Source organism: Thunnus maccoyii, chromosome 6 (assembly GCF_910596095.1).
Source record: "Thunnus maccoyii chromosome 6, fThuMac1.1, whole genome shotgun sequence".
In the NCBI taxonomy this organism is placed as follows: Eukaryota; Metazoa; Chordata; class Actinopteri; order Scombriformes; family Scombridae; genus Thunnus; species Thunnus maccoyii.
In genome coordinates, this window is record NC_056538.1 from 10,205,748 (window position 1) to 10,217,458 (window position 11,711).

The 11,711-nt window shown below is 40.4% G+C and overlaps 2 protein-coding genes across 3 annotated transcripts; one reads left to right on the forward strand and one right to left on the reverse strand.

Annotated features, from left to right (window-relative positions):
• Window positions 1–48: 48 nt before the first annotated feature.
• srpra (SRP receptor subunit alpha) lies at window positions 49–7,147 on the reverse strand. Its single transcript, XM_042413675.1, has 15 exons — window positions 7,060–7,147; window positions 6,801–6,938; window positions 6,379–6,462; window positions 6,099–6,262; window positions 5,624–5,784; window positions 5,332–5,494; window positions 4,538–4,688; window positions 4,287–4,408; window positions 4,038–4,159; window positions 3,863–3,949; window positions 3,147–3,319; window positions 2,347–2,560; window positions 1,985–2,148; window positions 1,575–1,673; window positions 49–1,381 (listed from the first exon to the last, which is right to left on the reverse strand). The coding sequence occupies exons 2-15, from the start codon at window positions 6,921–6,923 to the stop codon at window positions 1,253–1,255; spliced, it is 1,956 nt and encodes a 651-aa protein (XP_042269609.1). The 5' UTR covers window positions 6,924–6,938; window positions 7,060–7,147; the 3' UTR covers window positions 49–1,252.
• A 34-nt stretch (window positions 7,148–7,181) lies between these two features.
• On the forward strand, window positions 7,182–10,534 carry LOC121898521 (toll-interleukin 1 receptor (TIR) domain containing adaptor protein). Of its 2 annotated transcripts, none has more exons than XM_042413678.1 (3): window positions 7,182–7,247; window positions 9,101–9,709; window positions 9,995–10,534. In XM_042413678.1, exons 1-3 carry the CDS (start codon window positions 7,244–7,246, stop codon window positions 10,078–10,080), a joined length of 699 nt encoding a protein of 232 aa, XP_042269612.1. In that variant the 5' UTR covers window positions 7,182–7,243; the 3' UTR covers window positions 10,081–10,534. The 2 variants fall into 2 exon arrangements, with proteins under 2 accessions (XP_042269612.1, XP_042269613.1); XM_042413679.1 differs by lacking the exon at window positions 7,182–7,247 and adding an exon at window positions 8,137–8,781.
• Window positions 10,535–11,711: the final 1,177 nt, after the last annotated feature.

Sequence of the window (11,711 nt, forward strand, 5' to 3'; positions counted from 1 at the left end):
GGCACAACATGTGCCTCTGAAACATAACAAAACAAAAGTTACAAGCTGTTATAGCATACAGCAGTTTTATTTAGAAATGTTTACATTCTCATAAATTAGCTCAAATCTTCTGTATAACTCTTGATTCTCTCGTATTGCACTACCACAAATTAAAGGGGGCTAGAGATACTCATATATTTCCTCTTGTAAATGAAGAGTAAATCAGAGGGGAACATAAATATAAAAGGCCCACCGGACTTCAACTGATCACTCAAAAAGTGTAGTCTGAAAATCTATGGACAACCTGTAAGAACAAAAAAAATCAATTTACAAAATATCTTACCACTTTAAATCAACTAAAAAACTGAGGGATCAAAGTTTCCTTTCTGTATTTAAAATTAGTTATTTGTGTGTTAGGCAGGTGAGGAGCTCTGGGAGATGAATTTTATAGAACAATAAATCAAGAACCAATGTTCCACAGTAGTTAGTGTGTTCAATTGATGTACTGTCAAATGTTACAGCCTTGATTAAAGTGAGCGTACAGTATATTCTTTACTCTTCCATGACTTAGATTTTTAACAGGAGGAATTTTACATATACTAATTTGAGTGCTGATACTCACACCCACCCCAACTGCAGACTGTAAACTGAGTCAGTGGTTTCTGACCTGCATTGTTATGGTACTGTTGATGGACAACCACCCATTTAGTGAAAGTGTTAACTAAGATGACAGGAGACAGATAGGCACTATGGTCACTAAGCTTTCCTCAGGCACATGCAGCTGCTGAAAAGTCATGTCCAGCAAGCCTTGACGACCTGACCTCATTTACATGAAGAGGGGAAAACTAACTGACAAAACGCCAGGTAAGGAAGTTCTACTGTGTAACCCAGTAAACGGATGACATTTACAGCCTATTTCCATTTAGTCAGCAAAATGTCCATTGGATGTGACTTTGTTGTTGAAAACTCAGGCTGATCTGAGGTACTTTATTTGGCCCAAAAGTTTAGAAATGATGCAAAAGGGAGGTTTCCTCTAGCTTTGTTGCAAGATGTTCTGTCTTTTGAAGTGCACAACTTGTCCTTTACTCTGGCCTGGAGCTGGGAGAATAAAGTTCAGTGCGTGACATGAGTTCTTCATTTGATGCAAAGTAGAGAGGGCAGGGCAGGAGGATGAGAAACGCAGGCTAGCAGGGCTGGAACATCTCACGGCAGCGTGGCAAAGGTATTGTTGGCTTTGTTGCGACGATGAATAAACAGCAGAACATGCAGCCACTTAAGCCTTCATCAGGGCACTGACCACGGCGCGGGCGTTGAGGCTGCGCAGGTCGTTGTAGGTCTGCCCTGTGCCCACAAACACAATGGGCTGGCCTGTGATGTAGGTCATGGAGATGGCAGCACCAACCTGTGAAGGAGGGAGGGGTGACGCATTAGTGCTATCAGCTTTCCTACCGCAATCATTCGTAAGTCATTTAAAAAAAAACAAAAAAAAACAAAACAGCTACAGACAAGTCATTAACTGCATCAAAAAGATCCTTTTGAGGCCACATTGCAGGATTAAATCCAGACAGTGCGTGTGCAGAAAAATGTTTAAATACCTTGTCATCAATGGTGTCAAACTTAGTGAGAACAATTCCATCGATGAGGCGAGGCTTGTCAGACATGGAGTGGTCTGCCAGAGCCTGATTGAACTTTACCTGAGGACACGAGGGAGAAAGAGAGAGAGAGAGATGAGTCATTCAACGAAAAAACCGGGGATGATGACAGAGGTTAATATGTATAGCACCATCTTTCCATCTCACTATTTACAAAATGTAGAGGAGGCGCAGACAGACATCTGTACCAGCATGATGACAGTTTTAGAGAGCGATACTGACACCTGCTGGAGAGTGTATTACAGTATATTCATGTTAACTGACTTTCTCTTCAGCGTCAGTCCATCAGTAACATTTCCTGTCAGCGCATGATGTGTCTGAACAAAAAGTCGGAATTTGTCATAGTGCCTTACCAGCTGATCGACTGCCTCGTTGCCCACCAGAGCTTCCCCAACAAACAGCACAAGGTCAGGCATGTTGACTGCGATAAGTTTGGCCAGGGCTGTCATTAAGGGGGCGTTGTCCTGCATACGCCCAGCAGTGTCCACCAGCACCACGTCAAAAGCCTGGTTGCGGGCTGGAGGGAAAAGACACAGAAGGTGTACGTGTGACTTTACCATATGGGTGACATTAATCATTAATGGAACACCTCATCACCACTGCAGCTTCATAGGTTAAATTTCCACCTCTACGTCTCTTTTCATAACAGATCTGCAGAATCAACAAGCTTTTCGATCTCGTGGTATAATAGTCAACAAGAAAGAAACTATTTTACCATATGCAATGGCCTCCATCGCAATTCCAGCGGCATCCTTCCCGTAGCCCTTCTCATAGAGCTGGACGACGAGCCGTCCTCCGTGCTTCTCTGGAGGATGCAGAGAGTTCAGGCGGCGCTGATGAGTGCGGAGCTGCTCCACCGCCCCGGCACGAAACGTGTCACAGGCTGCGATCAGCACTGTGAAACCGTTCTCTATCAGCCAGTAGGAGATCTGGACCGAGACAAGGACAAGTTTGGCTCATGTGAACATGTGTGGGACACAATCTGGACATGCTGAGAGGTAAAATGTATCAAATGAACTGATAATTAAAAAGTGACACTGAAGCAAATATCTACCAACTATACCAAAATACTTGATATTGTTTATTGTTTTTACATATTTAAGAACAGGCCTTTTTTCACAGAAGACATTTTGACATGTCACAGTGGTGAAGGCACAGGTGTTGAATTTTTGAAGAACCCACAAACCCTTTGCAAATGCACACAGTGGTCAGGGGTTGAACATTGCCACAGGCTGTGGATGAGCTGGGTCAGCGGAAACTCTTTTCACCAAAATGTAGGTTAAGTGTTGAACTGAAGGTTCAATGTAAAGATTGCGACTTGTATACTGTGCTCTACTAATGGGGCTTTACATGACCAAACACTTTCACAAAACAAGGAACAACCCACACAGGAAATTCCCCTGGAAGTGGATGCTTGTGTGGGTTAAAGATCAGCAAACCACAGACAAATTAACATAGAAGCACTTACTGGATTTGGGGGGATATGTGATTATGCTTGTAACAATGACAACTGACCTTGGCTAGGTTGGTGGACTTTCCAACCCCATTTACACCACAAAATGTAATGACAAAAGGCCTTCGCTGGCTCTGTGCCTCCATGACATCTCGCAGAATGTCCACTCTCCGCTTGGGCTGCAGGATCTGCACCAGTGAGTCTTGCAGGGCCTGCTTTACCGTTGAGGCAACAGCTACAAAACACGGAAGAAGAAAAGGGCTTTGTTGAGCATTGTGTATTCATCAAGCACTATTCTGCATGCTATACGTTTACTGACACACATAATCTGATATCATTTAATCACTGTAGTTCTTCTATATGTTATTGATATAGATAACAAACGGTACACAGATAGGCTGACGACAAGTTACACCGAGTGTCTAATTCAATAAAACACATCTATGATGCAACATATGCACTTAACCCCTCTAGCTTGAGGATCTGTGAGATGTTTCTAATTGCTGAGCATCATTTTAAAATCACAATTCTGTGTATATGAAATGGAGAGAAAGGATCTATTTTAATCCGTTTATTGTGGTAATGATACCAAGTGTTTGGGAAAACAAATTACTGTAATCACATTATTTTCCCAGCATGTAGACCAGTGCTCATAGGAGACGAATCAATTTAAGAGAATACCTCATGCTCATCTGTTCCCTTCTGGGCTTAACCAAATGAGGATTGTGATGTATGGTTTATTGTGGGTAAGTTGTATACATGCTTAAAGTTTACTTACTGGTGAATGTGCCCATGACTTTGCCCTCCAGTTTCTTGGCTACAGAGTCACAGAGTTGGGAGGCAATGTCGGCTGCTACATTCTTTGCTACAGGATGATAAAGGAGAAGAGTAAATAGCAGACAAGCCAGTTTCTAATCCTGCAGAATGAGGACGATGAGTGAGAGATATCATACCGATGAGGTGGTCCCTCATCTTCTCCAGAACTGACTCCATGTCCTCCCGGGTCAGGCTCTTGGAGCCTACCAGACCCTTCAGCATCCCAAACATGCCCCCAAAACCGCCACCTTTTTTGGAGCTGAGAAGATTTCAAATGATCTCAAACAGATGAAGCTAAACACATGTTTACAGTGCATCTTACATTTGAGACATGAAGCAAAACATGCAACACATTTGAAATCCAAAAATAAAATAAGCTTTCTTACCTTGCCTTGCTTGTCTCAGGGACAACCACTCTCTCCTCTTCCTCCTCCATCTCTTCTTCTTCCTCCTCGGACTCGTAGTCCACAGACAGCAGGTCTCCCTTCATGGAGCTTAGCTGCATCCCCTGAAAAGCATCCATGACATCAAGAACTTGGCATCAGAACCTTTACTTTAACAGCATTAATGTGACTAAAACAGATGTCTCTTTAACTACAAAACCTCTTAGTGATGGATGGAGGGGAAGGGTACATACTGGGTCAATTTGTGCTTCCTGGTTCTGGTCACCACCATTGGGGGAACCGTCTCCATTCCTTTCACTGTAGTCCAGGTTCTTGGTGCTGCTACCACCCATGTCCCAAACACGCATTTGTTTCTCACGAGGTTTCTGAGGCTTTGGAGACTTACTATGAGTAAGATGACAGAACATCAGAATTAAGCGATGCAAAACAAGCAGTTAAACATGCTTTACACTAGGAGACAGAGCAAAACCTGATTAGTATAGAAACACACGTATGCCCAATTGATTACTATGGTTCTGAGGTAACATTGTACGCAACACATTTATTAAAAACAAATCAAATTTTAATGCTCTTTAATTTTAAGCAATACCTTACAAGGATTCACTGGGGATCGATATTATGCACATCACTGAAGTGTATCAAATTTGAAGGATTTAAAAACACTGCACATTATTTGTCTATAAAGCTCTAATGGGAAAACTGCCAAACTATCTCTGTTCTCTGATCACATCTAAATCCAGCAATTACAATGTCAGGTCACAGGACATTTTAAGTTTAGCTGCACCGCATTATCAAGCAGAACTTGGACTGTTTGAATAAAAGGATTAAACAAAATAAATAAAAATGAAAGGGATTCAGGGTCCTGTGAGCTATTAGTTTTCACAGATTTGTGCATTTCTCTTGACAACATCGTTTTGTGCCTGCTGCTGGTGGTGAGGTACAGTGAGTGAAACGTAATGTACCTTTATCAACAACATTTACTTGAACTATATCTTGTTAGATATTTCATAAACATGTTTTCTCTTACCTGGATTTTTCAACAGGTCCCGCTGTGCGCTTACGAAAGAATTCCTCTCTCTTTTTCTGCATGATCTCTTCAGGGGTCAAGCCCTGGTTACCATTCTCAACCATCTTCTGGCCAGCAGATGAGGCCTTGCCTTGATCCACTTTGACAGGCTCAGCTGCAGGAGCTGGAAAAGATTGGAAATTAAATCAAGTAAGGACTGAAATTGATGATGATGGTGATGATGATTATGATGATGCTACATTAGCTATTTAGAACAAGCTTATTTAGAACAACCACGTCTAGCAGCACTTACCCTCCTTTTTGGTATTTTTATTCTTCTTGCCACCCTGTTCCTTGCCTTTGTCCCCACCCTTCGTCTCAATCATTGACTTCACAGTTTTTTGGGATTTCTCGGACTCCTTGAAGGTCCGCATGGGGGCAGGGCCTCGAGCTTTGCCGCTCTCCTCTGCCTCTCTTGTGGTTAAACATTTGTTATGTGTCAGCAAGAGCAGAACGAGAAAGGTTATGGTTAGTGATTCTTTTGATTCTCACAGCTTCATTGGTCATTTTTTTATGATATGGGGTAAACTTTATGATACCACTTGCACTTGAGAATTTCCTGGCAATAACCATGACACACTTGACTTAAAGCTACTGAAGTTTGCCATGTACTGGTATAATAAATCAAAGATACATTTATATAACTCACCACAGACACAAAACAATATTATGCCTGCAGTTCTCCAAGACAAGAAATTCCCTCCATGAGTGAAACTGTTTGTCTTTACCTAAGAAGCATCTTGAAGTCATCTTCGAATTCAAAGTTATTGCTGAGAAGCTTCAACGCTCCCTTTTGCTCCAGCTCATTCTTATAACGATCCCTAAAATGAAGCTGAACGTCATCTATGAACTTGTCCACATAGGTCAGCGTCAGGATCTTTTGAAAACCCACCTGGGTTACAAAAAAAGGGGTAAAGATCGTTAACGTGTAAAGATAAAGACAACATGCAGCCCACAACCTGGTAGTATTTGGTTTTCATTCATTCAGTGTGTGAGTAAGAAACTTACCACAAAAATCAACTCAAACTCATTATCCAGCTTGTATTTAAGACTCAGGGCCTCATGAGTAAATGAATTGTTCCCACTTCGCTCCTGAAACATCACAAACATCGTTGACATGTCAACGGGAGATAAACACACATGTCGTTGTTACAGCTGCTACATCTTTAGCCTTCTGTGCCTTCTAAACAATGTGTAAGAAGTCACTGTAGCACAAACTATAAACAAAAAACAGCTTACAATTCGTAATAAGGAGAATTTAGGCTATTTACACCTCAGAAGGTCCCTTGTTTAGTACACTAACGTTACGCAATAAGCTAGCGTTTGCTGCTACCTATTAGCGTTAGCATTAGCTGTCAAAGCCATACCGAGAATTAGAAAAACGCAGATAAGTTAACTGTCACAGGTTTCCACCTGTCATTGAGGCTCACCTGTAGGATCACGGAGCGGATCAAGGCGTTGACAGGCCCGGTGAAGGATTCAGTGACTCCAGCTCCCTGAAAACACCACAACACTATCCCCCCTTTGCTGAAGATGGTGAAGAAATCGAGCATCTTGCCACCACGTATCTAGATTTAAAAAGCAAACACGGAGGGAAAAAAAGGTGAAACTAAAGCCCTGCGTCAAATTGAAAGTTTCGTAACGCATTTTAAAGCGCTAGTGCCTGCTCTTACAAGAATTAAATCTTACCAGATAATACTTGAATAGATAGTAAATCCCCCACCAGTGAGAAACTGTTTTAGACACGTCAGATGCAGAACCAGGAAGTGACGTTTTCTTCCGGCGTTTTTTTTTTTTTTAAATGAATTTTGCGCATGCGTTGTCTGATGACACAGCCTGCCAACTTGACGTCAGCACAACTCCCCCAGCCAACATGGGTACTTAACATAATAGATGTATTTTTAAAGTGTATTTTATTGTAGTTAAGTACACATTTGTGATACTTTATCTGACATCATGCGTTAGTGTTTTTTTTTTACCAGTCTCTTCTGAAAACCTTAAAAACCTTTCTATTCAGGAAGGCTTTTTCATCTTAACGATTATCATTATTATTTTCTTTATGTTGTTTGTCCTATGTTATTAATGCTATAGCACTTTGAGTTTCACAATGAATGCAAAGTGTGGAACAAATTAAACCTTTCATTATTTTATATTAATATTATTACATGCAAAAAAGTGAGACGTTCATAAAATGTGATGGCATTGTTATGGATTAAACTACCCTGGGTCAGTTTAACCTGCTGTAGGGCACAGGTGCAGAAATGAACTGTGGGTCTTTACCTTCATTAAAGGCCTTCATCATTTCAGTTCATAGTTTGCTGTAGATGTGCATGAATTATTTTCAAACAAATGTTTCCAGGGAGATTGGAGCCTTTGCTCCCATGTGGCAGTTGCCCAGTTGGTAATATTTCTTATAATATGGTACTACTTTCATTTTTACATAGCCAACGGAAAAATGAAGTGAGTTACTTCTTGTGTAAACAGGACCATATTGTGGTCAGTTTTAAGCACGTGCTTCACCAACTTTTTAATGACCCAACAAGAAAGACAGTCCATAAAATCCCACATGACTTCCTCTAATGTGAAAATGCTTTAGCTACAGTGGTTATATCATTTATCATTAGTTGGTCACTCTACCCCAACATTAGCCTATATTGCATATACATTTTGCCAATATTACTTATTTTTACTTACTTACTTAATTTTACTTGTATGAATATTTTTTTATAATCTGGTATTACTTTTACTTAGCCTAAGTAAAGGAAGTGAGTTACTTCTTCTTGGGTAGACATGACCATACTGTTTGTGGTTTTAAGAATGTGCTTCCGACTTTTTAAATAGCTCAACGAGAAAGCCACTCCATAAAATCCAACATATGCTAATGATTTCCCGTAATGTGAAAATTTAGTTACAGTGGTTTTATCATTTATCATTAGTTGGTCACTTTACTCTGGGCAAGGACTGCAGACAGGGGATCAGAAAGTAGTATAACCGTAACCTATGAAATGTTGTTTTTGTTGAAAATAATTATATTGAACTTGTCCATATACCTACTTCTGACAAAGGGTTAACTGCCCGCTCAGTGAAGTATGAAATTTGAGACATTTTGCATCAGAAATTTGGTTGCACATGTTGTGGCTCCACTTTCAGCAGCCAGCAACTTCCTTCTATTTATAGCAATATCACAGAGACAAAGTTTTCACTTCGTCTTTGTTACATTCGTTCGCTGTCGTTGGACTATGTCACATTGTTGCAACAATGATTTGTTCAGCTACCATCTGTGATTCCTGGACCATGTGCGCAATGAGTCAGACAAATCATTTAAAAAATATGAGACCATCAAAATTTTATTGACTGGAATGATCTTGGAGAGGCGTGACAAACATGACAATGCCGTTAACAACATGCTTGGTGAGTTAAAGTTTCAGCCATTCAATTTGTAATGTGAAACTTATCTTTGATTCCTTTTTTTTTTTGGGTCAGGGCAGGGTTGTTGATCTGTAGCTATGCTTTATTTCCTCCCTCTGTTCGTCTTGAATTGTGAGGAGATTACACTTTTGTGGAATAGATGAAAATTGTTCCGAATACACATTGTTAATGGCGCTATACAGTACATATTAATGTTAATGCTTTCACAGCCTTTATGGCTCATTGCTTGAAGAATTCACAAGTATTTTAAAAGTCAGTATTAAGTCAGAAATATATACAGATTGTCTTCTTTCTGTTTCAGGCTGGTTCCAAAAACTCTTGAAATCAAGAGAATCATCATCAACATGTGAACAAGAAACCAAAGTGACAAAAAATTCATTGACTTCTGTTAGCAGTTTATCATCTTCATTTACATCATCATCCTGTTCTTCATCATCATCACCAGGGACAACCCCCTCTAAACCACCACAGCTACAGTCTGCTCTGAGCTCATCGCTGCGATGGAGTCTAAAATATGATGTGTTAGTGTGCCACAGCTTAGAGCCCAGTGACACTGAACAGGCTGTACGCCTGGTCTCTTTCCTGGAGGCCTCGCCCCGCAGCCTTCGGTGCTTTCTTTTGCACAGGGACATCTGTCCAGGAGGTGCATTTTCCACAGAATTATGTGAGGCTGTACAGAACAGCCACTTGAGGGCTCTGCTTATCACTCCTAACTTCCTGCAGGATGATTGGTGCATGTATGTGATGAACCAGGCTCTGGCAGAAGGGCAAATGTTCAATCGCATACTTCCGCTGGTTCACAACTTGCCACACTCTCTGTACCCTCAGGAACTGAAGTTTTATTTCTACATCGACCTGAGCAAGAATCCTGACCGATGTTATACTCTTGTCAACAAAACTGTGCTCAAGTGTGAGTAATGGAAAAAAAAGTTCTTTTGGCTCAAATTAAACATAATTTGAGCCTGGTCTTAGGCCCAAATTTGAAATGAAATCTGTTGAGATCTTTTTTCAGTCGTGGTCTTAAGTTAACCCATGACAATATCAGTGGCCAACTGTTTTTTTTCCTCTCCTGACAAATGTCGAATTAGCATTTTGGTTACTTTGGCTCAGCAAAAAAGGAGGCAATCTGCAAATGATTTAAACATTTTTGGAGGAGAATCGATCTTTAATAATATCCACTTGTTTTCTTCTCCAGACCTGCAAGACATGGTTAAAAATGAGAAGACACTTGATTGCAACATGGACAGCTCTAGCAGTGGATTAAGTGGGGAGACCAGCTAAAATCAAAGTATGATCTTGCTGAGACAATTCCGCTGGACGTGAAAGAAGACAGATGAAAGCTTCAAGGACGTTTGCTGTCATCAAGGCAACAGTAATTAAAGAATGAGATGAAGGGCATGAGGCTCCAAATGGAAAAACAATGCTGCTATTGACTGACTTCAACTTTAACCAACCTTTCATCACATTGTGTCAGTAAAATGAAGCTACGGTTTTACTACTTAGACTTTTCTTCACTCTTTATTTGTGCTTGATCAATATTGGGTGTGGATGTTCATACAGTGAGCAGGAAACTACTCACTCCACTTATTTTCTGTAACATATCCAGAGAAGTGCAATGTACTTCTTTAGATACATATTGTGATCATTTGTCTTGATAGTCTCATCTTGCAACCCACTCAGTTGAATTGCACCCCATCATTTAAGTGTACAATAAAGGGGACTATAGCACCATAAATGCATGTGATCCTCCTTTTAACAGAGTAAAAAACAGCAGTACTGTGTTAGGATGAAAATATTGTGATACAGATCATTTTACCACTAGGTGGAGTACTTTTCTATAGTATCCAGTAGAGAATGGTAGTGAGGGAATGTCAGAGTTGATCTAGCTGGTACTGTATCTCTATGTCCATCATGTGCGTGTCTGCCTGTCATAGGCTACTTTCAGGGACAAATTTAAGACTTAAGACCAATTGATTGGGGACGACTTGTCCAATCAGGCACAAAAGCTGTGTCCTCAATGGGGAAAAGGCTGATTTTTGGGTCAGTGATTAAGGTTAGGTTAAGGGTAGGGGTAAGGGTTAGGTTTAGTCGAGCAGTGGTTATGGTTAGGGCTAGGATAAGTCTGACATTAATGTAAGTCTATGTAATGTCCCCAAAAGTTACCTAGGACAGCGTGTGTGTGGTTTTGTGTGAGTGTGTGTGAGAGTGAGATAAAAGGGAGAAGACGCACCCACAATAACAGTTGACTATGATATAGCCTCTCTGCTGAACAGAACTTTAAGGAATAGAGAAGCAGTGTAATTCCTGTTGAGAAAACACCTTTATACTTCCCGCTACTTTCTATGAACAATCTCTTAAACACAGCAGGAGGTCAGACTTACAGCTCTGATCCGCTGGCATATTCTAAGGCAGAATATTTCTGACTGAGTGGTTTTAGCTCAGCTATTCGGAAGAGTCTGAACATGTCGAAAATTTGGAAGGAACACCCTTTCTCCTTCATCCAAAGAAAAACTTTCAACTCCCTGTTATGTATGATCAAGTTACTTTTGAACCGTAATAGGTTACATATTACTAGTTGCCCTATTAAAATTGTAATAAGTTATATTATTATATAAGTTATTATAATTTTAATTACTTCAGCATAGTAATATAACTTATTTCATTACTTTTCTAAGAAATGTTTTAATCTGGGAAATAAAGCTGATTTGAGCACATACTGCCAAATGAATAGAGCCTGTGTAAAAGCAGAGACAGCTGCTTGTAAGCCAGTAGCATAGGCAGAAACCACAGACCAATCATACTTTATAGGTTCTGAAATATGTTAACCAAAATAGGCCGTTAAAACAATACTTGCCTGAATGCACCACAGTTTAATCATACAAGCCTTATACATCATCAGAGGTAAAGTTGCA

Bases quoted from the DNA above. Each gene is read 5' to 3' on its own strand.
- srpra (XM_042413675.1), bottom strand. From the start codon at position 6,923: ATGCTCGATTTCTTCACCATCTTCAGCAAAGGGGGGATAGTGTTGTGG. The intron at 5,785-6,098 runs GTAAAGACAAAC...TTTAACCACAAG, and splicing joins GACTTCAAGATGCTTCTTAG to AGAGGCAGAGGAGAGCGGCA. The intron at 1,674-1,984 runs GTAAGGCACTAT...TCGTGTCCTCAG, and splicing joins ACGAGGCAGTCGATCAGCTG to GTAAAGTTCAATCAGGCTCT.
- LOC121898521 (XM_042413679.1), top strand. From the start codon at position 8,730: ATGATCTTGGAGAGGCGTGACAAACATGACAATGCCGTTAACAACATG. The intron at 8,782-9,100 runs GTGAGTTAAAGT...TTTCTGTTTCAG, and splicing joins TGCCGTTAACAACATGCTTG to GCTGGTTCCAAAAACTCTTG. The intron at 9,710-9,994 runs GTGAGTAATGGA...TTTCTTCTCCAG, and splicing joins CAACAAAACTGTGCTCAAGT to ACCTGCAAGACATGGTTAAA.